General features: G+C 33.8%; 3 protein-coding genes and 2 pseudogenes across 3 annotated transcripts; 1 reads left to right on the forward strand and 4 right to left on the reverse strand.

The window, feature by feature from the left end:
• Positions 1-21: 21 nt before the first annotated feature.
• Positions 22-855, forward strand: LOC108871177. The gene has a single exon (XM_018657351.1). The coding sequence runs from the start codon at positions 22-24 to the stop codon at positions 853-855; it is 834 nt and encodes a 277-aa protein (XP_018512867.1).
• Positions 856-4,020: 3,165 nt separating this feature from the next.
• LOC108871178 (VQ motif-containing protein 22-like) lies at positions 4,021-4,290 on the reverse strand. Its single transcript, XM_018657352.1, has one exon. It carries the CDS (start codon positions 4,288-4,290, stop codon positions 4,021-4,023), a length of 270 nt encoding a protein of 89 aa, XP_018512868.1.
• A 607-nt stretch (positions 4,291-4,897) lies between these two features.
• Positions 4,898-7,140, reverse strand: LOC103859937 (annotated as a pseudogene).
• A 264-nt stretch (positions 7,141-7,404) lies between these two features.
• Positions 7,405-12,289, reverse strand: LOC103859938 (annotated as a pseudogene).
• LOC103859939 (phospholipase D gamma 1) lies at positions 12,195-18,193 on the reverse strand. The gene is made up of 10 exons (XM_009137531.3): positions 17,108-18,193; positions 16,771-16,890; positions 16,493-16,687; positions 16,158-16,409; positions 13,736-13,804; positions 13,500-13,647; positions 13,272-13,420; positions 13,019-13,186; positions 12,749-12,946; positions 12,195-12,488 (listed from the first exon to the last, which is right to left on the reverse strand). Exons 1-10 carry the CDS (start codon positions 17,939-17,941, stop codon positions 12,195-12,197), a joined length of 2,427 nt encoding a protein of 808 aa, XP_009135779.2. The 5' UTR covers positions 17,942-18,193.
• Between the last annotated feature and the right edge of the window lie 9,329 nt (positions 18,194-27,522).

Here is a 27,522-nt window from a genome sequence, read left to right on the forward strand (position 1 = left end):
GATAGCCACATCTCTGCAAGAATGGCTTGGGAGACAGCAGAACTTACAAAAGATCAGGGAGGCTTGGGGATTAGGGACCTCCAATCTTGGAATAAAGCTTGCTGCTTAAAGCTGATATGGATGTTGTTCTTTCGTGATGGGTTTGTGTGGGTCGCTTGTTTCAAGGAGGTCATTATAAAAGGGTCCATTCACAACTACTGGACAACTAAACCAAGCAGCTCCTACTCATGGCTAGCCAACAAACTCCTCAAGCTAAAAGATGAAATCTTTCCACTCATCAAATTGCGGCTGGAGAATGGTGTCTCTGCTAAATTTTGGTTTGATAACTGGACTCCCTTTGGAAGCCTTTCGACTTTCCTCAGTAACTCCTCGTCAAAATTGGGTATTCATGAAAAAGCTTATGTAGCCTCACAATGTAAGAATGGAATTTGGCGGCTTCCACCTGCAAGAACAGAAGAACAAGTTCAATTACAGACATACTTCACTACCGTCACTCTCACTCAGGCTCAGGACTACTATGAATGGGAGCTGGAAGGTAAACCTACTCAGACTTATAGCACCCGAGATGTTTACACTTACTTGAGAGGAGAAATCAATTATGTGATTTGGTCTTCCTATGAGATCAAAAGACACAACTTCCTTGTTTGGTTGGTAATCCAAAACCGAGGTCCAACTAAAGACAAAATACTCGGATGGAGCCTTCAGGTTTCGCCACTATGTCTACTTTGCAACTCAACTATGGAGTCTATAAATCATCTCTACTACGACTGCCCATTCAGCTTTGATCTTTGGTCCTTGGCTACTTCACGGTGTAGGATCACCCCCACTAGAGATTGGAACGATACAGTCTCTTAGATGATTGGACTATCTAGAAGCAAATCGAGGCGCCATCAAACTCTCCTAACTCTCCTAGCTGGATATGGAATGAAAGGAATTCTCGTCTTCACTCCAATGTATATCGATCGGTCAATACTATCTTTGCAATATTTGATCGTCAACTGAGAAACAAGATTATGAGCTTCAGAGCATCTAATTCGGTTCTCTCCTCAGCAATGTTGCAAGCATGGTTCTCAGTGGGTTAGACTTCTCTCCGTCGACGGATTCATCCTCTCCCACCTCTCAACCATCGTGCTTTCCGTCACAAGAAAACTGATTGTCTTTTCTAATCTGGATATGTGGGCTTTTTTTCTGTTTACTTAATGGGTCATGAATCATTAAGATTTCTTTATTATGAGTTTTAAGTCTGGGTTGAGCCCTGGTAACTAAAGTCAAAAGCTTGTAAACAATTTTATTTTATTTTCATTTAATGAAAGCCTAAGTTACAGAAAAAGAAACACATTCATGTATTTCAATACATAACAAATGTACTGTATTCCTTGACAAAAGAACAAAAGTAGAGTAATTATTTGCTATTATTACATATTAAGCAAAAAATGTTTTGAGGATTTGGATTTGGGTTTGTCACATGGATACCCAGTTAACAGCCTGGGCCGATTCAAAGAACTCAAAGTAAACCTGAGCCAATTATATTAGACTTCACGGCCCATTATATAAGCTTCTTCTGGTCTAGTGGATGGTCTCAATTCTCAAAATATTCGAGGAAATGAGAAAATGTATAGCATCCAGCCTTGGAATGAGCACTATTGCTGTATAACAGACATGTCAGGGAGAGTAGACCGCGTTTGTGGAGCCTACGAGTTTCTTAAAAGACTTGGTGAAGAAGGCAGGTGAATGTAACTGAATTTACACCTGACAATTTCATGTAAACTCCGTTACAAAAAAAAAAAATTCATGTAAACTTTTGTAAGATATAATCATATAAACGTAATAATGTTACTTGCTTTGAATTAATAAAAAGTTATTACAAACAACAAGCCATTGGCCAAACTATAACCATAACCTTATGAATATCAAAAATAAATTTTATAATGTATTTATTAGTGAGGTTGAACTTTATAGTAGGGTTTTTATTTTGGTTTGTATATGATGATCACATTAGATATTACAACTACCATATGCATGGAGATTGAAAATTGCATGAACAACCTAAAAAAAAAACTTACTAGTCATTAAACTCAACCACTAGTCGTCCACCACTAAATAAACTCATAAGAAATATATTTATACATACAGTTGTATATTTTTTATTAAACTACAAAAAGGTGAAAGAATACTAGAAAGTTTGTTCCAGCCTATCATTTCATGTGTGTTTAAAACCCTATATAATGTGAAGAGACATAATTTAATCATAATTAACATTAAAAGTTATAAAATATGATTGAGAGTCTTGAGCTGTTTTGTTAATTGTAATTGGAATTAAGCTCAATATGCATATTGAGGTTAATGGGACTCGTAATGTTTCTAGATTCATCCCCTCTTCCTAACCCATTTCTCACTCGGTTTTATCATTTCTTCAATGTTTGGCTTTTGTATTATACTGGCCAGACTCGATATCAACGTCAAAGACCCGTCTCAGGCAAAATCGCAATTACAGTTATAACTGTAATTAACATCAGAGCTAAGGAATTGAAAAGAATATAGATAAACGATAATGATCTTTAATCTAGGCATGTTTGTAGCCTATACTACCTTCACCAAAAATCTTCCTAGGCAAGTTTGATTTCAACATCATCCCCATATTTATTGTCAAAAGACTATTCTGGTCTTTCAGAAAACTCTATTAAATATATTTCACTAATCCAAATTTTAGCAATAAAAAACGATTAAAGAAAAAAAAAGCCAAATTAATTTTGTGGAAGGAAAAAGGCCAATCACAGTTTATTTTCGACTACAACTCATATATGATAGATAATATCAAACCATTATGCCATAAAAAGAAGAAAAATATAAAGTTGTAACTTATATTTATAATTTAAATTGAAATTTTCAAAGGCTGGTTTCAAGAGGATTCTTTTTAAAGGAAAATTTAGAATTCTCACAACCTTTATTGAGCTAATTTGGTAAAATTGCATTCACATTAAGTTCGTGTTTGAGAAAATGTCTACAATCCAATAAGAATACAAAAGTTAGTGTAAGCTAATTTGGTAAGCTAATTATGGATTGAAAATTTAGAATTCTCACAACCTTTATTGAGCTAATTTAGTAAAATTGCATTCACATTAAGTTCGAGTTTGAGAAAATGTCTACAATCCAATAAGAATACAAAAGTTAGTGTAAGCTAATTTGGTAAGCTAATTATGGATTGAAAATTTAGAATTCTCACAACCTTTATTGAGCTAATTTAGTAAAATTGCATTCACATTAAGTTCGAGTTTGAGAAAATGTCTACAATCCAATAAGAATACAAAAGTTAGTGGCTATTTGCCTCGTGCATCCTCCATTCATATGCACGTTTTATAAAAGAAATTATGAAGTTACAACTGATATTCATATTTTCAAATCTATCGAACTAATGGTAAAGCAGCCAAAAGCTACTTTCATACTAATTTCATGTTTGAATGTCTACACTCCAATAAGAATACAAAATTGAACCTAGGCTATTTGCCTCATATTTTCTGCATTTTATGCACGTTATGTGTATTATTTCTATGACTAATATTTGAGAAATATATTTTTTCACATGCAATTGATTTGAACTTCACGTGAGGATATTTCTATTAATCGCTAAGGTATGTGATATAAATATTGGTGCGTAAGAACATTTATTTTAATTTAGCTACGTCTAATAGAAATATGGGCTCCATAATTTTTGTCCGATAATTTATTTTGGTAGAAAATATACACATTTATTTGGGAAACACTATTTTATTTTTCTTATTGCCAATTTGGAAATTTGAATGCAAGCAAGTTCAGTCACTGAATATTCGCCTCTCTAGGACCATGATAACGCTACAACCTTACGCTTAAAACAAAGATGATAAAAAGCTTAAATATGAAAATGAAAAAAAAAAAAACTTAAACAACAAAGGTGTACGATTTCATTATTTGACAGAGAAAGTCAGACCTAACATTTCTGCTTTTAAGCGATAATATATTGTTAAAACGAATCCGATCATTTTCTCATGGTAGCTTCGAAGAAGACGTATTACTACTAGTCCCCTCCTTAGACGACGGAGCCGAACCTCCTCCTCCTCCACCATCCGCCGGAGGAACTTGTTGGGAAGATCCGGCGGATGGATCCGACCCGAAAGCTATAGCGGATGGAGATACCGTGTACTGCTGAACCACGGCGCGGTAATTGGCTAGATCGGTGGTGATTACTATCGCTGGTGTATTACGTGAGGCTCCTGATCTTTTACGGCCTGTTTCTTGACTCGGACGTGAGTTCATTTTGTTGTGTGTCTGTGAGAGTTTGTAAGAAAGAAAAGTGCATTTGCCTTCGTTACTTATTTGTTTATTTATAGGTTTTATTTTGATTCGACTTAGCCAGACGAAGACTATTCTAAATCAATCGTGACTGTTAGTTGAGTTTTACCAACAAACTATAAGAATTAAGTTTGGTAATTGGTAATTGCCTACTTTCCCAACAAGTTTACGAAATTGATCCATTTCACTCTATGTATTCTTCTATTAAAGTATTACGTATAATAAGTCCTTCACTTTACATAAAACGTTACAAAGCTGACGACATATTTTCCTGAAAGTTCTTCTAACCAAAACTAGTGTGAATCCTGATCCTGACGTGTGATACAAACTACATCATCGATCGTTCTCTTTTTATTAATCAAAAACAGCCAATGACCAAGCTTGGTGATAATCAAGCCCTAATTAGAAAATCACACACGATATTAAAGGAAAACTAATATTGGGATCACAAGTGTGAAACAATACAACAACAACAACAACAACAAAAGTATATACCTTCTTTCACTTATCTCTTCACTTGTTGGCATTTTCTTCCATGCACTCTTATTCATCACACTTTTTAAATAAAAAATTATACAAAAAATAACGTACTATATATACAATCACATTGGGAGGGCCATGAGCAGCATGGTCCGTTATTTCAACAAAAGAATTGTTTCACAAAATTATACCCCACATGCCTTACTTGAATAATAAACTACTTACCACCAATCCATATAAGGAATCCACAGAGAATCATGGACAAAAAGGATGGCTAACATAAATAACAGACAACAATGAACACCAGACAATGTACAAAAGCAACTCTCTCTAGTCTGAAACCCATTCTGTTCTCCCATGATTGTGTCTCAGAAGCTGTGTATGTACAGAAGCGATGGGAGAGGGATTTGGGGCTATGCAAGAAGCCTTTGTTTTATTGGGTCTGAGTTGCGTCTTCTCTGGTTTTGCGCAGATGCTTGCGTGAGTTTTCCTGCTCCGATGATGGCTTTACCTGACCGTGATCCTAAGGATTTTCCTGCTCAAGAATGAATATTCAAAGTTTATACTTAAAAAGACAATAGATCAAAGATCAAATGTGTTGCTTCTTAGATGAATGTGACTTGTTCCATGTCTATTCAAAGACTATTATCTTAATCATTATAAGAAGTTTCCTAGGCCTAGAGAAAGAGATCTGACCACTGTTTGGTAGAGATAACCGTTCCTTTGGATTGCTGTGAGATCTTGGACCAGCACCATGTCTTCTTGAGTTAACTTCAACAGCAAGGTCGTCTTTAACAAGCTTTGACCTAGCCTTGGATACCACTGGAATGCTTCCAGGTGAAGAAGAATCATTATCAGACAGAGATGGCCTTGTTGCCTTGCCACTCGAAACACCGGATACAAGAGTTGAAGTGTTTGGCATCCTGCTTGCACTTTTCATCTGTGTTCTATGCACATTCTCACACTGCTCCATACTGTTTAAGTTTGCATCCTCTCTGAGGGTACTACTGTCAAGAAACCGATTCTCCCATGGACGAACAGCCATCCATCTCTCCAGCCAGTTCCATCCCCAGTTGTTTTTGTCAGGTTGAAATCCACTGTGCGTAGACAACTGCCTAGTTCCTGCTTGCCACTACAAGACAGATTTTTTTTTTTTTTTGAATGAATGTTAAATTTATTCGATTCAAAAACGTTGTTACAAAGAATGCAGCTTTACTTCTATCAGAAATGGCTAATAAACTGAATTTACAATTGAGAAATCTGATTAATTTGTGTGGTAAGAAAACCAGACTGACATTGCTCCTTCGTATCCTTTTCTTCCGGTATGTTGAATTGTGGAGATCTTATTACGAATGATTTGTCATTCATATGCTGCAATCTACTGGCAGGTTGGTGATGCTCCCCATGCTTCCTACGGTTTCTCTCCCTCCAAACCGAGTAAGAGAAAGAAAGATCCTTAACTAGCATAGAGGTTGTGAGTAACCTGGTGAGTCAAAGCATAAGCCATAGCCCTCTCACGCTTATCTGCACCTTCCTGCCTCTTTATCAGCTTTGCTTGGATTTGTTCAACTGATCCAATGCTATCACACCAACCTTCCTGATAGATGAAAAGACATTGTCAACACAAGTCTATAACTCTCTCAACAAAAAATTAAAGTGATTATCACCACTATTTCTCGGACTCTGGCTTCATCTGCTACCTGCTGCTGAAGTGTCTGCTGACCCGTTTCACATTCCAAGGAGAGACGAACACGTCTTGCACGTACACGAGCCTAACGCTTGCATGCACCGAAGCGTTACAGCTGCTTGTTTTCTCACAATGTGCCCTCTAATAAGGGCTTGAAGTCTAACCAAACCCTTCAACGCTCTTAAAGCCCTTCTAGCCTAAAAAAATACATCATCCATAGAGTAGAAAGCAAAACAATAACAGATTATAGGACTTAACAAGGCTAATATTGATACCAGAAAGGCTCGAAAAGCTTATTGGATGCGCGTTGCAGCCATATATATGATCCTTCCTTTGTTCTTCATAAGCTGCACTATATGATTGTAGTTAAGTTGAATTAGAGACTCCAGCCTCTATCACACTATGCACAGTATTTAAATCTTCAAGTCCATCTTGGAACTTTTCAGCATCAAAATCAACTGAATGCTTTCTCCCAAACCTGGTCTTGGTAGGAATCTTGTTTGTGATTTGGAGAGAATAAGAGTAAAGAAGGATTTTAATTTCCTTATTTCTTTAGGTTCTTCATACACTTACATACGTAGAGTTGTTGGGATTGATGCATGATCTTATGAAGTCTTGCCAACTCTTACTTTCAATATTCTCTTCATTTCTTCATGTCAATATTTAGTGGTGGGAACCAATCCTCTCATCTACTAACTAATGATCTTATGACATAAACCACTCGACCAACTAGACTTTTCACAAAACTTCTAACGTTTCCTTTCTCATAAAAGAGGCTGCACGCAAATGCTATCTTCAAAGCCTGTGCAACAAATGATGCTATAGAGAAAACATATCATGTATGTGGTGGATCAGGATTATACCTAACTTTAGAACTGTAATTGAGAAAATGTCAGTAAAACACACATGTGTGGCTATGGAATCAACTACTTTATTTTACCGAAAAACATAGTTCTTCAAATACAGAGAAACATAAAACATATAGCGAATGAGAAACACACATTAATGATAAACAAGAAACAACAAATAAAACTTAAACTGTTATAGTCCGATCCATCGACATACAAACACAAATAAAATATTTTGAATTAGCTGAAATGATATCAGCCCAACCTTCTTTCTCTGCAGGCCGTCTGGTTTGGTTGCTTGAATTTATTCTTCTAGATTCTTCGCCTTATATTTTAAAAGGTATGGAAAAAGAGAAACATCAGATACATTAATCTCAGTTATTCATTCATGGTGACAGTTCTACTATAATATAACTTTTTAAAATTCAGAACATCACCTCTTCAATGAGTTGTGGTGTCTGCGTTTGTTTGGGACAAAAGCTTTCATGAACCACTCTGGTTTGTAGGAAACCAGTATGTATCCCATCGTCAATCCAAAGAAAACACCTGGTACAAATCCTATTGCAGCTGCTATCCAACTCAGCACCTCTTCTTCATCTTCATCTTCATCTGGATCTGGCGTTTCAGATTGTTGACATGTTGTCGCGTGGATACAACCACAAACTTGATCAAGTGAAGGACCATACAGTCCCGGGTTGTCCTCGAAAGAAGAACAAGGCTGCGTCAGAAACTGAGTTCCCCCTGGCACTAGACCTATAAGCTGGTTATGAGAGAAGTTCATGTAAGCAAGGAACGAGAGGCTCCCAAGCTCTTGTGGAATCTCTCCTGAAAGATTGTTTTGCGAAACATCCAGTGACTCAAGCTCTGCCAGGTTTCCCAGTGATGATGGGATGTGGCCAGTGAAAGCATTGTTTGAAAAGTTGAGCACATGAAGCTCTTTCAATAGACCAATGGACCTTGGAATCTCTCCTTCAAATTTGTTCCCAGAGAAGTCGACTGCTGTGAAGATTTTTAAGATACGTTCCAGATTCCTTTCTACACCTTTATTAACCATAACCACTGAATCAGAATAATAATTTGTACCCATGTACCTCTCTGCATATCTATCTTCTTTCTTTTCAATGGAATACATTGCCGTCCAATTAACGAAGAAGTCCGATGACAAAGTTCCATTGAAGTGATTGTGGTTTATGTCGATGATCCGTAACTTAGAAAACGGAGTTTGATGTATTATTGGACCATGAAATGCGTTGGAGCGAAGGACAAGAACCTGTAACTCCGGCAGAGACCTCAACCAGAAAGGAAACGTGTCACTGATTTTGTTGATCTCCACATTCAGAACTTGAAGAAAATGGATACGGATGAATGATCTTGGAAGCTTTCCCACCAGACGGTTATGACCGACGTCAAGCTACACTAGACTTTGAGACATATTCTCTGGAATATCTCCACTAAGATGATTTTGTCTAACATTTAGAACTTCAAGACTTCTGCTAAAATTTCCCAGACAGCTAGGGAATGAGCCACTGAATTTGTTGTTAGACAAATCGAGAGTGGTTAGAGAGCGCAACTCACATATGAAACTAGGGATCTTGCCCGTGAAATTGTTGTTGGCGCCAGACAAGTAACTCAGAGATGTTTTCCGGACATAAGATATCCCATGTTTCGTTGGGCTTTCAAAACCAATCAATGTGTTGTTGGAAGTACTCACGTATTCAATAATTGGAAGCTCCCATAACCATCCAGGCACTTGACCTGTGATTTTGTTGTTAGAAATGTCTAGTGTTTTCATGTTGCGTTGGGTTCGTAAGAGCTCCGGAAACTCGAAGATACCGCATCCTGACAAGTTCAACTCACCTAATAATGGAGGATCTGAAACCAAGCTACTGTTCTCAGTTGAAACATGGTTTCCCGAAAGATCCAGTGTATGAAGTGACTTCAAATATGGTAAGATTGCATTCAAGACAAGTGTAGTGGTGGTGTTCAAATGGGAGAGGGAAAGAGAGTATAGGGACTTCAGATGCCAGAAGATGCTAAGGTCAACAACTGAACCTTGGGTGTTGAGATGAGAAAGATCAAGTGTGTCAAGGTTGACCAACTTGGAGATGGATCGGGGGATTGATCCCATGAAGTTGTTATCGCCAAGGCTTAAATCTTCTATCCTAGATGATTCAGATATATTACCAAGCTCAAGAGTGCCGTTGAGCTGGTTATTTGACAAATCAATATAAGTTAAAGAAGGAATGGTAAAGAGAGAAGAAGAAGGGATAGGTCCAGTAAAAGTGTTGTGTTCTACGTAAAAGAACTCCAAGTTGGAGAGTGAGCCCATGTTAGGTGGAAGCATGCCCGAGAATTGATTTCCGCTGATTGATATGGAAATCAGCTTTGTTAGATTTAGTAGTTTAAGAGGAAAGTTACCATGAAGGATGTTGTTTCCAACATCCATGTCAGTGAGATGATCCGAACTGCCAAAAAAAGATGAGATTTCACCAACGAAATTGTTTTGTGAGAGGTCGAGAACAGTGAGATGTGAAAGGTTTCCAAATGAAGATGGAAATTCACCAACAAAGTTGTTAGCACAAAGGATAAGCTCAGTGAGATTCAAAAGATTTCCAAGTGAAGATGGAACTTTACCAGTAAATTTGTTTTGGGAGAGATTATTAAGAGTGGTGAGCTTAGAGAGGTTTCCAAGTGAAGATGGAATTTCACCACTGAAATCATTACCTGAAAGGTCAAGAGTGGTTAGCTTTGAAAGGTTTCCAAGTGAAGATGGAATATTACCACTGAGCTCATTACTTGAAAGGTCGAGAGTTGTTAAAAAAGGAAGCCTCTGAAGCAGAAAGATAGTACTGTTGGAATTGAACTGACCATGGAGGCAACTGTCACTAAGGTTCAGCTTGATCACATCCCCGAAACTGGCATCACATCTGATACCGTCCCATGAACAACAATCGCTGTTATTCTCCCATGACTTTAGACGTCGGTCAAGACAAGGCTTTTGAATCTGGAATTTGTTCTTGAAATCCAGAATCGCATCCCTTTGGTCAGGATGACACAAGTGTCTAGCAGGATCCACAAACACATCTCGAAATAAAAAGAGAAAAGAAATAAAAACAGAGAAGAGACTGATTGAGTTCTCATAGTCATTCATCTTCTTTACTTTCTTATCGGTAGTTATAATAAAGAAAACAGTTTCATGTTTCCATCAGCTTGACTGACTAACGAGTCTTTCTACTAAACACGTTGAAAGTATTTTTCAATCTCCCCATTTGGAATTTCCACCAGATTTATACTTCCCCAGTTTATCATTTCTTAACATGTCCGCATGATTTTGTTGACAAGTGATCCATAATCATGTAACACACTCAATTGTGTTCTGCTAGAGACGAATAGTCAAAGTCTATCAAAAATGTATTCTCCTAGACGAATAGTCAAACTCTAGCAGAGATAATCAACCTTCCCCCATCTTCTATATTAATTGAGAAGTCACTTAACTGATGTGTACAAACAGTTACTTTAAAATTGTTTTAACGTGTTTGGTCGATTTTTTTTATTTTTATTTACTTAAAATACATTGCAAAACAAGTTAAAGAAATAAACCAAAAAAGAGTTAGGCTTTTATTGTTCACCTAACCACGCCATCTTTCTCGAGTTCTCATTATGATCCCACAAGTAGCATGTCACTGTGGATTGAATCCGCTTGCAGAGCGAAACTGGCAGGCTGAAGCAAGACATGGGGTATGAGAGAATGGCTGAGAGGACAATTTGAAGCATGACAAATTTTTCTGCTGCAGAGAGAAATTTGTTGGTCCATCCCCTCGCTTTCTGCTCAATCCGGTCTAAAATTAAGGAGAAGAGATCCCTCTTACGCCTCCCGAAGTGTTCGGGCAAAGCCCAAGTATTTCTCCACACCACCTTCACTTTGGATCTGCAACACATCTTTAACCATTGTTTTCAGCGAGGCTGGCGCTTTCCGGGAAAATGAGATAGCAGATTTGTCTTTATTTATTGACTGCCCAGACACGTGTTTGTATTTTCTCAAAATGGACTTAAGGGCTGCACAATTCTCCTTATCGGCCTGGAGGAAGAACATTGTATCATCCGCAAAAAAAAAGGTGAATTAATCGAGGACTGCCTCTAGCCACTTTCAAACTTTGAAGTAGGCCTTCTTCTTGCACTTTGTTACATAATCTCGAAAGAATTTTACTACACATAATGAATATGTAGGGTGAAAGAGGATCACCTTGACAGATTACTCTGCTCGGTATTATGTTCTCTCTAGGCAAACTATTAATGAAGGAGTATTTAATAGAAGTGATACAATGCATTATGCATCTGATCAAGTTTTGGTGGAATCCCAACCGGTTTAAAACTAACGTGATATCTCTACTTTGATCATGATTACAGTATACAAGTTATAGGGTAATTTAATTTTCATGTACCAAAAATTTGAAAAACCTTTTTCTCTTAACCATTTTCACAATTAAAACTTAAACTTACATATTCGTACAATTACAAACTTAAAATTACACAACTCAAATTTTGACTCTAGATTACATGACAATTTCACCTGACGTAGACCTTATTTAATTTAAAAGGAGTCCCAATCCTACAAGAGAAATCAACAAAATCAGACGAGAAAAAAAGAAGAAAAAGAAAACCAAAAAAGCATACAAGTAAAAGCCAGGAACGACATAAAATGCGATGCACATATATTCATATTCCTCTGAGAGGTTTTACCCTTGAATCTGTTCTTATTATAGCCACGAAATAGCAAGAAATGTTTCACGTTGGCATTGATATGTCATACGTGCATGGGCATATTTTGCATACGAATCAAACCAAGGTAATTTTTAGATGGTGAGGTTTTCTTTGATCACAAAGCCTGTGTCTATAATCCTGCCACCAAGACCTGGGAATGTCTCGCATCCAGGAAGAGAACTCACTTTGCCTGCCCTATCGACTTGAACGGGATACTTTAGAAGATGACTTGTCATCTCTGTGACTTCCTCTGCTGCATACTGTCTCCAGTTAAGCTCACTCAATCTCCTAACTCGTCTCACGCATTCCATGTTCTCTGGATTTTCGAAACCTTTCTCTAGAGACCCTAGATGTTCCGCCCACAGCGACATTCTGTATCCAAAGATCTGCAAGAAATAGGGAAATATGCAACAAAACCATGTTTTAGAGGAGCAAGATTTGTAAATTGGTGACTGTGATCTCAAACTTTCCTAATTATAAGGAAATATATTCTAGGAGATCTCATAATCCCCGAGATCTCATAATAGACTGTGGTGGCTACTAAAGCTCCAAGCCTGTGAAGCCGAAGGAAACACTCTCTAAAACAGATTGGTGGGTTTCTGGTTTTTAGTTATTTGAATGCAAACTCAGATTGAAATTTTATTACCTGCCCACGAGGATGAGAACCTTTCTTAGCCCATGAGTGGTGTGGTTGATATCCTCCCATTGCGATTTCAGTGTCTCTAGATCCTTCCAGGGATCTCTCGTTGATATTCGCAGAACCAATTAAGACAAACTCATCGTCCACTATCATACCTTTGGAATGAACATATATCATGAATCTTCGACTCTTCAAAGCTTCCACCTGGTTTATTTTGTTGTTTTAGTGAGAAAAATGTTATTAAAGCGAAGACTTCAACAATCTATATGCATATACCTGTGGGCCATCTTCTTCCTTTGTGTTGTTGTTAACGTTTCCATCAGCAACCTCTCTGGTTCCAAGACAGAAGAAGTTCAAATAGTCTTGTGGCTCATACTGACCATCAAGTTCAGCTTCCACAAGTGCCTTGTAGATAGTTAGATACATCATTTGCATGGTTTTATACTGCAGAAATGATGAAAAGATTCCAGTGTAAAGGATGCGAGATTGTTATTCAAGTCAGTTAATATTTAGCAAACTAAGTATTTACCTGATATTGTAAAATGCTCTGCGTAACGATACCCGTTGGATCACCTTCTGGCAGCATTGGAATGACAATATAAGCAGCAAAATTTTCTCTTGCTCTAATTTTATTAGCAATCTTAAGCGCAATTTCCATAGGGATTAGATTATTAGCACCTGCATTTCAAGAAACTCCTTGTTATAGTATTATTGCACGAGTTGACTGAATTGCCTTCAAAGCTAACAATTTTCTTACCAACGATTTTATGTGAATCCCAGTTAAATGATGATCCAAAAAAATATTGGTTCTCAATGTAAATGAAATGCTGAGCAGATCTTATGGCCTTAACATAAGCCGTGTGTATGCTCATGTCTATAAGTATATTCTTCCCACATTGAAGATTCTGTTGACATCTTAATAATCATCAGTAAATAGCTACATTGGTGGTGACTGAAGATGACAAGTTTAAAAATGTTCAGAATTGTGCTTACCCTTGCACTAGCTTCCTTTGAGTCCTCTGGAAACCCTTTGACTGAGGTTGAATCAATGGACCGAAAAACCTAAATAAATAGTAAAAAAAAAAATTAATAATATGGGGACTATTATTAATATATAGTTACTATTTTACAATTTTACAATTTTTTTTGAGTTATACATTTTTGAAGTATATATATATAAGAATAAGAAGAAGGATTTATTTTACTGTTGATATACTGATTAAATCTATACTATTATTTGCGAAGTAAATTTTTGAAACGGAGCTCTCACGTTAAAAGTTAGAGCGGTTAATATCGTTTATACCCTTAATGAATATCTATATAAATTAGTCAAAAAAAAAATAAAAAAACGAATTTCAAATCAATCTGATTAAAAAAGTGATTAAAATTAATAATAAATCGTTTATACCCTTAATGAATAAATGATATAAATTAGTCAAAAATAAAAGCAAATTTAAAATATATCTGATTAAATAAGTGATTAAAATTAATAATAATAAGAACTATCTGAAATATAAATAATTAAAAACAAATTTCTATTAATACTATTATATTTATATATTTATATTTAGATAATTGACTATAAATAAATATCATAAAATTTTTAAAAATAAAAACATGTTTTAAAACATAAGATAATTCTTAGATATATTCTGTTGTTATCTGAAAATAATATTTTATTATAAAATTTATAGTTAGAAATAAAACAATTTATAATTAAATGCTAATTAAATAAATATATTTTCTAAAATATATGTGAATGTTTTTAGGGAAATTGTCACAAATAGCACATTCATAGTACCACTTTTCATGTTTACACTAACCACTTTTACCATCACTTTTGAATGAAGGGTAAAAGACAATTTTTCCCTTAGGGTTAACTAATCTAGACTTAGAGCATCTCCAACTCCACTCCATATTTTACTCCAAAATATAAAAAATGGAATGGGAAACGGAGTGATGAACAAAAAATAAAAGCATTACTCTATAAATGGAGTAATCCTTTTATTTTTTTTGTTCATTACTCCATTTTCCACTCCATTTTCTCAATTTTGGAGTAAAATATGGAGTGGGGTTGGAGATGCTCTTAGGGTTTAGAGTTGAGGGGTGGGGTAGGGTTTTTGGAGTGTGAAATTTAGGATTCTAATAAATATATAAATAAATACTTAAAAAATATATAAAAAATTTTAAAAAATAGTTTCAAAATAATTTTTCGTTTTTCAAAAAGAAATTTGAAAAAAAATAAAAAAAAATTAGAAAATAAAAATTTCAAAAAAGAAAAATTTATAAAAAAGCTCGAATTTGAAAAAGTATAATTCGTAAACAAATTTATTTTTATTTAAATAATTATTTATTATATATATAAATAACAAGGGCATAAGAGTTTTTTGCCACTTAATGAAGAATGTATTTTTGAAAATGTCTCTTTAGTGGTGGTAAAAATGAAAAGTGCTACCATGAAAGTGGTAAACATGTAATTTTTCCATGTTTTTAAAATTTAACACAACAATAAGCATATTTATATTTTTCATAAAAACTAATGAATATATATTAATAATATTTTATTTATATGTTATATTTGATAATTGATTATAAGTAAATATAATAAAATTTTCATAAATAAAATATATTTTTAAAACATAAGATAATTTTTAAATATTTTGTTTTTTTACCTGAAATAATATTTTTTACTATAAAATGTAAAGTTTAATGTTTGATTTATCTTTTTAAAAACACAATTAATAATTTATTATGTTGGTTTTGATTTAATAGTTATAAACAGACAAATATCTATAAGAACACTATGCCCACATGTGCGGGTAGAACACCTAGTATTATATTATTATTATGCGATTAATTGGTGTATATGAGATACGTATAGTAAATGTGGATGTATTTTAGATGTCATATGAGAAAATCACATCAAAATATTTTAAGTGGTTATAAAAATTAATATGAATTGAACTGTGAATAAGAAAAAAAACAAATACAATGTTTTATTTATATTTATATTTATATAAATAATATATATATATATATATATTAATTATGTTAAAATTAGACAATATATTTGCATAAAGTTTTTTAAAAAATTACTTTATTTCCAGATAACAATACAATATAAAGAGTTATCTTATTTTTTTAATATGTTTTTATGCGAAAAATTTATCATATTAATTTATAATCAATTATCTAATATAACTTATAAATATAATATGGTTAATATAAATTATTTTTATCATATTAATTTATAATCAAGTGTATTATTTGCACTTGTCTAATTCGGAACTTGTGAAATTTATTAATTTATCGAGTATTAATTTATTAAGTTAAATTAGTTCATTGGAAAAGAAATTAGATTTATCCTTTTGCCACCACCACATATGGCTACAGTCCCCTCATATTTCTCAATTACCTGAACATGCCAAGACTCTGGATCATTATCATCAACAAAAGAAGCTTCTGATAGTCCCATGATATTTGGAATTCTGTCAATCTTAAGCAAAGCATCCTCAGAAGACGATCTGTGTATCGAAATCCTGTGCCTTTTCTCTGAAGCCTTTAGCCAACGTTGTTCAAAATTAGCAAGCACGTCATACGCTGCTGGACCGTCAATCATGCTGTGCAGATCATGCCACGGTTGTCTTGGTCCATCATCCTCAGTAGTCTAATACGGAAAAAGAAGTTTCTTTACACTGATCAAAAATAGTAGCAAAACTGAACCAAACAAGAATTGTCTTGAATGGTTACCCCAAAACAATTGTTATAGAAATCATCTTTATGAAGAGTCTTTAATGTCGTAAAGAGAGGATGCTTAGGCGTATCAAAACGTCCTTTGCACACGTCTATCCCTCCAACAAACGCTACGATCTTTCTTCGACCCTGAGCTGCCTCAGCATCTACAATCACAGTTTTCTGATGATGTGTGTAGATAGTTTGAACTTCCTGATCATCACAATGAGGTTCAGAGGATTAAACTATACATACAAGAGTTTAAGCAGTGATGCAGTAATTATTGAGCATCTTACAGTTTTTTTTACAAAGCTATGAAGACCTCTTCCCCCAGATCTAGGACAAATAATAACTTGCACCGACGAGTTCCTAAAATAATGGCGAGTCTCCTCATCGCTTGTCTTCATATATCCGCGCTGCATACCACAAGCAATTCGTGAAAACAACAAAAGGTTTGTGTAACAGACATCATGTGAGATTGGTCTAGTGTTGTAACTTGTAGAAGACGTTAATATTATATAACCCTTTTCATCTATCCAGTTTCAATCTACTATTATTATAGTTTACAAGAGATATGATTAAGAAAAGATAGACTGTTAAGAGAAAAACAATACATAGTTAGGCACCACTTACTGTTCTGTACCCCAGAAAGCTCCATGAAATTGGATCATCCCACACCAATAGCAACACTCTAACACCTTCTTGAGATCTTTCTTTAAGCAAATCCCCTAATGTACCATCGGTCGGATCATTATTGCGACGAACCAGCCTAACCGGATGGTAAACTGACCAACCTGTGATATAAATCAAGTTCTTTGCCTGTCTAATCGCATCAGCCATATCCTCCCAGCACTTTCCATGTATATACTTCATCCCACCATCGAGATCTACACTCGGAAGTGTCCCGTCTTCAACATGGGCATCTTGATACAGAGTAACTCTACCGCCTTTCCTCAAAGGGAAGTATGTACCGGGAACTCCTTCGCACTCATTACCAACACCCATTTGGTAAAATTTCATCATTTCCACTGGAGTGTATTGAATAGCCAAACTCAACACAGCACCCTTTTTACATGGCTTCCCACTACTATCAAGTATCGGAAACAGCCCTTCGATCGTGTTTCCTGAACATAACTCCTCGGTTGGGATTCCAACATCTCCTATGAACTTTGCTCCAAAACGGTCACTGTCTTTCACCACAAACTTTACCACCTTAGCATGGTGAGCCACCGGTACATAGAAATGCTGCTTCCACACAGGATTCTCATCGTTGTCGACCACAAAAGTTGTGCCAATCTTTGCACCTGCGATAGAGACAGTCACGAAGGGATCACTTGTACTGTTCTTCTTGTACCTCCGAAAACGATCCATGTTAGGAAGATTTTTAGCTTCCTTCACCCAAACGTCTAAGTTACCATGTAACAACACTAATCTCAAAGAACCGTTACTTGACCCTTCCATTGACATGAGTCTCGGTATAAACCGAATGATGCGTCAAGAAAAAGCGGAAAAAGTACTAAATAAGAAAAAGGATCAAATGTCGAGCCCAACCCACAAAAGAAAAAAATCTTTCAGCAAGACCTTTGAGATACAGTTTCAGAACAATCTTGAGTTCTAAGTAGACGAATCAAGCAGTGCGCTCGTAATATAAGGTTTGTGTTATCAGCCGTACATTGTTGACCGTTCAAATTTTAGCCATTGACACACTTCAACCGTGGTCCAGGCTTTCAATAAAACCTTCCTTAAATCGTATGGGGACAAGACAGTGAATGCAAATTATCAGTAGAAACAAACTTTCGAGACTTAGAAATACGTTGACTTGGCCGGATATTTGGAGTTGACCTCAAGGTCAAGAAAATAATCTATACTATTAATTGCTAATTGATTTTTTTGCAAAGAAACTCTCAATTTAAAAGTTAGAATTATTAATGAATTATTATATTTATTTAATTTTATATAATTGATCATAAAATTAACTACGATAAAAAAATTTTTTAAAAAAAGATGCAGCATCAATGGTAACTAAATCGAACATTAAATTAATACATGCATTAAATTCAAATCAAAAGATATTAAGACAACTTATCTGCATATTTAAAAAAGAGAAAAACAATGTATAGGATAATTTTGGTCAGTTTAGGCGTTTGTTTGGTTTTCATCATTAATTATATAATTTATCATACGAATATAATTAAAACCACTCAAAAAACGTTTTTAGTAATTATTTTGTTTGCAAATATTTTGATAATAGTTTGCACACATGCATTAATCAAATCCCTTCGTTTCTTTACAAAAAAAATAATTTCTTAAACTTCATACTTTTGTAAAGCTTATACATACAAAAAATCTATACTATTATTTACGAAATAATTTTCGCAACGAATCTCTCACGTTAAAAGTTAGAATGGTTAAAGTCGATGCTACCTTTAATGAATTATTATATTTATTTAATTTTATATAATTTATCATAAAATTAACTACAATAAAACAAATTTCCAAAAAAAAAAGATGCAGCATCAATGGTAACTAAATCGAACATTAAATTAATCCCTCTATATATTAATTGAGAAGTCACTTAAGTGATTTCTGCTGATGTGTCGCTCATAGGAGAGTTCTCCAATTAATTGTTATAATTTGATTGGTTAATAGTTTTTAATTTTTTTTTATTTAATTAAAGTTTTTAAAGAAAAACTAACCTTAGAATTACCTAATCTAATATATGTTTCCAAATATACAATTAAACATCTTAAATATAGATGAATTAATATAATTTATTTATAGACACAATTAAATATCATAGATTATAATATATAAATTGATGATGTACATTTAAATACATATGATATTACAGAAACAATTATAAAAACGGATTTAAATTTATATTAGTAGTGAATACAATAAATCATAGATTCTAAAAAAACTAATTAATGTAAACCTAATAATATTAATTCTAAAATGTTTCAAATGAAATCAAAACAGTCAAATATATAATTTTAAAAAATTCTCATCATTTTCCAATGACAATGTGATATCATAGATAAGTTATCACTTTTAGAAATGATTAAAATATTTTTATATTTTAAAACATAAAAATTATATGGTAAGTCATTTAAAATTATATTAATCAAGAAATTTTATTTAATTCATCTACTAATATAAACAGATGAATTAAAATTATTATATGGCAAGTCACATAAAATTATATTATATGGTAATTCATCTAAATTTATTATATAGTAACTCATTTACATTATATTAATCAAAGTATTTTTCACATGCTTTTCCTAGAGTAAATACTCTATTAATATAATTCATATAGCTTGGATTATAATAAAATTAGCAAGATTGTTTTGAATAGTAAAAAAAATAAAGGAGACATAAATAAAAAAAACATGAGGGAAGAATAATAAAATATGTTTGTTGTGTTCTTGGTTCTTTATATTCTTATGTATTTAATTTTAATTATTTTTCGAGATGCATGTATTTTTTGTGTTACTATAAATGTGAACTAATTAATTTTATGTGTTTTTAAAACATTTTGATAAATTGAGTTAGAAAGATCAATAAAAATGACATGTTTTTCAATTGTTAAAGTCAAAGATAGAAAATATAATGTAATTTGCAAGTAGGATAAATTATTTAAAAATACGAGATGTATATTTTGCGGTATAATAAACTTTTAAAATGTACAATAATAAAATTTTAACAAATTTTATACAAATAAAAATATTTTATTTTGATATAATATCTGATCTCACATTAATATTAAGTATATATGCCTAAAATGACAACCTTTCTTCATTTAAAAATTAAAATTTATGTTTTCTTATTAATTAAGTAGATTAAATTAAAATAGGTATGTTTTAAAGGAAGAAATGGTTTGATCAAACCATTTAAGTTTATGTTAAACACTAAATAAAAAATGAGTGAAAAAGTGTGAATTGTGATTTGAAAAAATTATAAGAGAAATTACTTAGACTACCATTTTCATAATACAAGTTTTCATGTTTATATTAACCAAATTTATCCTAGGTTTTAAAGAGGTAAATCATACTAAATATTAATTGAGAAGTCACTTGAGTGATTTTTCTTATGTATTGTTAAAAGGTTAAGTTTTAAAAAATAGTTATAATTTGATTGGTTGTTGACATTTATTAGTTATTTATTTTAATCAGATCTAAAAATAAAAGGTAACTATAGAACTAATTAATATAAATTACCAAATAACACAAGTAATATTACAAATAATGATTTATGGTAACTAACTGTAGAATTGGAGAAATAATATATATGTTTTATCAACTTCTTTTTTCTTTATCAATTATTTATATATAATTAAATAAAATAGTTTAACTTTTTTTATTGAAAGAAATTTAATAGTTATATATTCTTATATAAAAAATAGATTTGTAGGTAAAGAATTGTTAGAACTTTTTATGTTTTCTACAGTCCACACAGAAACGTTTACAAAATATATTCATAATAAAAGCATCCGATCATTGTATTGGTCCTACACACAAAAAAACTCTTTTTTTTTATTTCTTGAAGACTAGAGTATCCAGGTTTTATTAGGTGTTAAAATAAAATATAAAGTAATTCTACAACCAATTATCTGAATTAGTTATAATATTACTTTTCTGTAAGAGAAATATTAGTAATGATTAAGGTTAACATTGTTGAATTTTTTTAAATATCACAGATCTTCTAATAATACATATGTTCGTTAAACGAACGCTGCCACACCGACTACAGATCAAAATTTAGAAGGAAAAAAGAGTATTCAAAAAGAAAGAGAGAAGAACAGATGACACGCGTCTCTGTTTTCAGTCGCAGAGAAGAGAGAGAAATGAAGAACAATGGTCGCTACTTTTTTGACGTCAGCGGTAACACCGGAAAGCTTCGCTTTTTTTGACGCTGCGTCTCTTGTTTTCATTTCATTTAATCAATGATGAAGAAACCTATGAACAAATCTCAGACGCTAATGTCGAACGCGGCGTTCGTTAAACGAACAGGGGTATTATATATTGAAATTTTTGATTATCCAAGTATTTAAAATTAAAAATTAAAATTTTAATTATTATTCAAAAATTATAACAATGTAAATATAATATTTATTTCTTCGTATAATTAAAAACTCGCAAAATTGCGGGCAAATATGTAGTTCTTTTGTATATGTACTTTGGTTTGATCGATCAAAAGATCCAGTTTGGTTCAGATAGTAAGATGCTCTGGTTGTTTGGTTTAGAATTGTTCTCATCGAAATAGACTTAACTTCAAATTTGACTTGGTTCGGCTCAATAATATTCAATCTGGGTTGGTTTCGTTTAAAAAACTTAATGAAATATTTTTTTTTAATATCAGGTTTTGGGTCAAAATATATAATCCTCTTAGATTCAAAATTACAGAATACTTTCTCTTTCCCTCTGTTTCTCAAAAAGTGCCATTTTAGTTTTTTCTTTTTAGATAAAAAGTATCGTTTTAGATTTTTAATGCAGTTTTTACGTATTTTCATCTGAATATTAATTGTAAATTGCATTGATCTTATAAATAAATTTATTTATTTCTAATATCATTGGTCAATTAGACATAATTAATATAAACATAAATATATTTCAATCATTTTCTTAATATGTGTGAAGTGTCTAAGTGATATTTATAATGAAACGGATAGAGTATAATATTAGTTTCGTTTCAAACGTTGCTATTGAATGGTCTTTTATTTTTTTATTTTTTTTTATCGACTTGCTATTGAATGGCCTCTAAGCTTTGCTTATGGTGTTTTTCCAGCTGAATCAACGACACTTGTGTAGGATATTATTTATTTTTAGAGATTTTTGGATGTCTGATAAAGATATTTTCAAAATAGTAAAATTTCCATATATTTCATATAATATCATAGATAACAGTATTACATATTTATATATCATTAAATTTGTATGACAATCGGTTGACATAAAAAAAAAAAATTTGTATGACAATCTCGAAGAACTTTCAACTCACAACTAGTCCACCACCTAAATAACAGTCATAAGAGATATATTTTTATATATATACAGTTTAAATCATGTTTCAGACATTAGAGCATCTCCAAAAAGGAACTCTATTTTGAAGTTTCCAAAACTCTATATTTGAAGTTTAAAGGTGTTCTTCTCCAAAAACAAAATTTTAAACTCAACTTCAAAACTATTTATATTTTATAATATGGTCCTTATATTTGTCATAACTAATTTAAATTCATATAACTTTTGTAAATAACTAGCACATATATAAACATATTACAACAATATTAATTAATAAAATATTCTATTAAATATAAAAATTAAATAAAATAACTTAATTAATATTAAACTTCAAACAAAATATCATATTATTTCATAAAATGATTTTCGTAATGCATATATGATCTATTAGTGCATTTCGAAGTAAAAAAGACTCTCCTTATTTTTAATTTGTAGATTAAGAGGTAAAAGTTGTTGAAATCAGGTAATATTGATACTTGTAAATACATTATATTGGAACAAGAAAGTAAAATAAAAACATAAAGTATTGCTAAAAAACTAATTTCTTTCGATGATATTAATACTTGTGAATATATTCGATACGAACAAGAAAGAATTGTACGAAAAAACATCAAAAACAACAACAACAACCACTACAAGAAAACACAAGTTTTACGAGGGCAGTTTTCCTCGCTAGTTCGTCGTAAAAGCAGTGTTACGACGAATTAGCGAGGAAACCCGTTTCGTCGTTATATGTTTGTCGTAACGCATATATCCTCGCTAAATCGTCGTAAGTTAGCGAGGAAATAATTTCGTCGTAAAAGCGAAGGAAGATATTTCGTCGTAAAGACCACGTAAAGATTCCTCGTAAGGACGTCGCTAATTTTCCTCGTAAAGACCACGTAAAGATTCCTCGTAAGGACGTCGCTAACATTCCTCGTAATTACCACGAAAATCTTTCCTCGTAAGACACACGTAAATAAATACTCGTAAAATTGACGTAAATACCTTGAAAGCTTTCCACGTAAAGAAAACGTAAAAACCTTGATAGATTTCCAAATGTTTCCTCGTAAAAACCACGTTAAGCTTCCACGTAAAGAAGCCGCAAAATTAGCTACGAATTTACTTCGTTTCATTATTTTATAGAAATATAAAAAATTATAATTATAAATATAATTTAAATTATTTAAATTATTAATGAAATTAAAATTCTAAAAAAATCAAAACCAAAATATTTTATATATAAATAAGTTTTGAATTTCATAATACAAGAACCAAAATTAAAAAGAACTTGGGTGGTCGTTAATTAATCGCCTCGTAGAATTCATCACTCCTCGCCTGAACATCCGCCTCGGCATGTGAGTCGTCGGTCGGTGACTGGCCTGGGATAGGATTTTCTTGTCGCATGGTCCTCAACAAAGTCGCCCATTCCGGATTTGTGGCCGCTACAACGTCCAAGAAGCCCTCGAGTCCACCCATACGAGATCGCAGCTGAGTAGAATCTCTACGCAGCTGAGTAGACTCTCTACGCAGCTCTTCGGACTCCCTACGCAGCTGAGCGACTTCATCATCCCGTCGCTGAACATAAGACGATGTCGCTATCGGAACATCGTTGACGGAACCAATCCCCAACGTCCGTCCCTTTTTTTTAGGGACAACCTTAAAAACAAAAAATAAATTTTGTTAGTAAAAATTTAAAGTTAAATTAAATGAATATTTAAAAAAATTAAAATTTTAGAAAATTTACCTCCTCGTAAAGCTTATCCACTTCAGGTGTGGATAAGGTGACGGGTAATCCATCGGTGGACTGTTGGGTCAGCTGGGTCTGGCGTTCTTCAACCCGAGCAGCCAAATCGTTGTAGATTTGTTCGGACTTGCCATCTATAAATCGGCCCGCCTTGTTCTTGTGGGTCCTCTCGTAAAGTTGCATAAGAGACGGGAATTCTCCCGTCTCTTTGGCCTAAAAAAACATTTAAGAAAGTTGTTAATTAGAATATATATATAAAAATATACTAAAAATTTAATATAATTAAATTTTTAATTACCATTTCCAAACGGACACCAGCGTGGGGTTTTTGGCCCGTAGTGTGAAGCATCGGCCCGTTCCCGTGCTCATCGACTGTGTTACGGGAGTTAGAGCAAGACTGGGCGATTCTAATGGAATCAGGAAGACGCCAATATCGGATGAGGCCATCCCAGACATCCGTGGTGAGCTCAGCGGGTTTGCCACGCTCATACCCCTTCACGATCCAGTCACCCTTCCAGTTGGAGACCGTGTCCAACAAGCGAACTTTCGCCTTCGCTTCAAACTTCTTCCTCACCCTCTCAGTGATCCCGAAGGCCCAATTATATTTTTGCTGTTGGAAAAAATAATTTATAATTAGTTTTTCAGAAAAAAATATATATATAAATAATTAAAAAATTTAAAGATATATATTTAATTAATAGAACTTACAGCGTAAATTTTGAACCACGTCTTTCTGACGTAGTGGGGCGTCATTTTCCAGTTCGGATGTGCCATGGAGAAGTAACCTTTTATCGTGTCGGTTACGTCCGATGCAAGACATCCGTCAATCCCCCACCTGAAAAATACAAATTTAAAATATAAATTATTTTTTAAAGTTATAAAATAATTTAAAAAGAATAAAAAAATAATGAAACATACCATAAAGTTCCGTCCGGTCGGTCGGGGTCGATGACTGGTAAACCTTCTCTGCCTGGCAGACGGAGAATGTCCTCTACGGTGTACTGCGAGTAAGGAGCACTCGGAGGCACCATCAAATCGGGATGAATCTCGGCCGCGGGCATCGGAGGTGCCGGCATCGTAGGAGGCACAGGAGGAGGAGGCATCTGGGGAGGCACGTGAAGAACCGATGGTGCACTAGAAGAAGGAGATCCAATGACTCTCTGAGTGTACTGAGTCTCGGGGACAGTCTCCTGACCCAAAGAACCGGGAGCTGAAGAAGACGACGGGTCTAAACGACTACCCGGCTCTCCGAACATCTCTCTGTAATGGGCAGTAAGTCTACCTTTTCGAACCTGAGAAAAAAATTTAATTTTTAAAATTTTCGTAAACATATCTAAATTCCCTATACTAAATAACATAAGATCCGTAAACCTATCTAAATTCCCTATACTAACCACCTAATCTATCCTAAACTAATCAAACTAGAGAGGAATTAGGGAGACTTACCATTGCTACGAATTAGGGAGGAAGTGGAGAGGAAGTGGAGAGGAAAGACGGAGCGAGCTCGCTCGGGATATATATAAGATTACTTGTCCTCGTAATTTCCTCGTAAACTTACGAGGAATTACAGAGGCCCGCGTTTTCAGTTACGACGAAATAGCGACGAAATACAAAGGCCCGCGTTTTCGTTAACGACGTTTTTACGACGAATTAGGTTACGTGGAATTAACGAGTTAACCAGTTACGAGGAATTAGCGAGCCTATATTTTCTATAAATACCCACAACTTTCCTTCTCAAACCACACACAAACTCACAAAACACACCCTATCTCAAATCACACTCCTCACCAAAATACTTTTCAAATTAGAAATATTTGAAAAAAAAAAGAAGAAAAGAAGATATTAGAATTTATGTGGATGAGACTTAAGTCTCGCCACATATAATTCCAGTATCTTTCTTTTTTTCTTTTTTACTAGTTTTTATACTATGAGGAAGTAGCTAGTCCCGCTTTTCACCAAATTAGAAATATTTGGAAAAAAAGAAAGAGAAGAAGATATTAGAATTTATGTGGGCGAGACTTAAATATTATAATTGCTGGAAGTCTTGCTACATGTAAATCTGGTGTCTCTCTTCTTTTCCTTTTTTTTCTAGTTTTTATTCTACGAGGTTTTTACGACGATTTTTGTTACGAGGTGTTTACGACGAAATCATCCTACGTGGAATTAAAGAGTGCCTCCTTCGTCATTTACTTTACGTGGTATTTACGTCTATTTACCTTACGAGGTCTTTACGACGATTCCGTCCTACGTGGAATTAACGGGTTTCGCTTTCTTTATTTTTTTTAGTTTCGTCGTTATTTCCACGTAAGATAACGAGGTCTTTACGACGATTCTGTCCTACGTGGAATAAACGAGGATTACGTCGTACATTCGACGTCAACTTACGAGGAATTAACGAGTATTACGTTTAATCCCTAAAATCCGAAACCCCAAACCCCAAAACCCCATATTCCTTATCTTCTACTTCATATATTCCAAACCCCATCTTTATTTTCATTCCAAACCACAATTCCCACATTTACTTATTTATAAAACAAACTCCCACAATTTCTTATTCATAAAACAAACTCCCACATTACCTTATTCATAAAACAAACTCTCACATTACCTTATTCATAAAACAAACTACACAAAATCAAATACATCAATCGGATACATCGACATTCTCGTCATCACTAGAAATATCATCATTTTCATTAAACTCGTCTTCTACAGCTTCGTCTGTGGCATCATCGGTAAGATCTTCGTATTCGTGATTATGCGGATCAATGAGAAGGATGTCATCAACTTCTTGTTCAGGTTCCTCGACTTCATTTATCTGTTCTTCTTGCAATGGTGGTTCTTCTCCACTGATGATTCGTCCTCGAGGTGTAACTTTGATCACTGCTAACCAATTTATACCCGAATCTCTCATCCGAGGGTATGGAAGGAAGCTAACTTGGTCTGCTTGTGAAGCTAAGATGAAAGGCTCGAATTTGTTGTACCGACGTCCACCGTTGACATCAACTACACCAAATTTGTTAGACCGAACACCTCTGTTGACGACGGGGTCGAACCATTCACATTTGAAGATGACGCATTTCAGCTTCAGTATCCCTGGAAATTCGACTTCAATAATCTCCGTCAAGATCCCGTAGAAATCTGTTTCCCCTTTCACACATATTCCATAGTTACTGGTCGCCCGCTGTCTACCATACTCATATGTGTGAAAAGTGTAGCCTCGTGTGAAATACATCTGTGATGTGGTGACCTTTACAAGTGGAGATTGAATTACTTCGTGTAACCACTTAGGATAATCTGCA

Source organism: Brassica rapa, chromosome A03, assembly GCF_000309985.2.
Source record: "Brassica rapa cultivar Chiifu-401-42 chromosome A03, CAAS_Brap_v3.01, whole genome shotgun sequence".
Classification (NCBI taxonomy): Eukaryota; Viridiplantae; Streptophyta; class Magnoliopsida; order Brassicales; family Brassicaceae; genus Brassica; species Brassica rapa.

What these genes read in the sequence shown, in the direction of transcription:
- LOC108871177 (XM_018657351.1), top strand. Translation starts at nt 22, where the DNA reads ATGGCTTGGGAGACAGCAGAACTTACAAAAGATCAGGGAGGCTTGGGG.
- LOC108871178 (XM_018657352.1), bottom strand. Translation starts at nt 4,290, where the DNA reads ATGAACTCACGTCCGAGTCAAGAAACAGGCCGTAAAAGATCAGGAGCC.
- LOC103859939 (XM_009137531.3), bottom strand. Translation starts at nt 17,941, where the DNA reads ATGTCAATGGAAGGGTCAAGTAACGGTTCTTTGAGATTAGTGTTGTTA. An exon ending in GGATTCACATAAAATCGTTG is followed by an intron (nt 13,421 to 13,499) that starts GTAAGAAAATTG and finishes CTTGAAATGCAG; the next exon opens with GTGCTAATAATCTAATCCCT. An exon ending in AGGAAGAAGATGGCCCACAG is followed by an intron (nt 12,947 to 13,018) that starts GTATATGCATAT and finishes AAAATAAACCAG; the next exon opens with GTGGAAGCTTTGAAGAGTCG.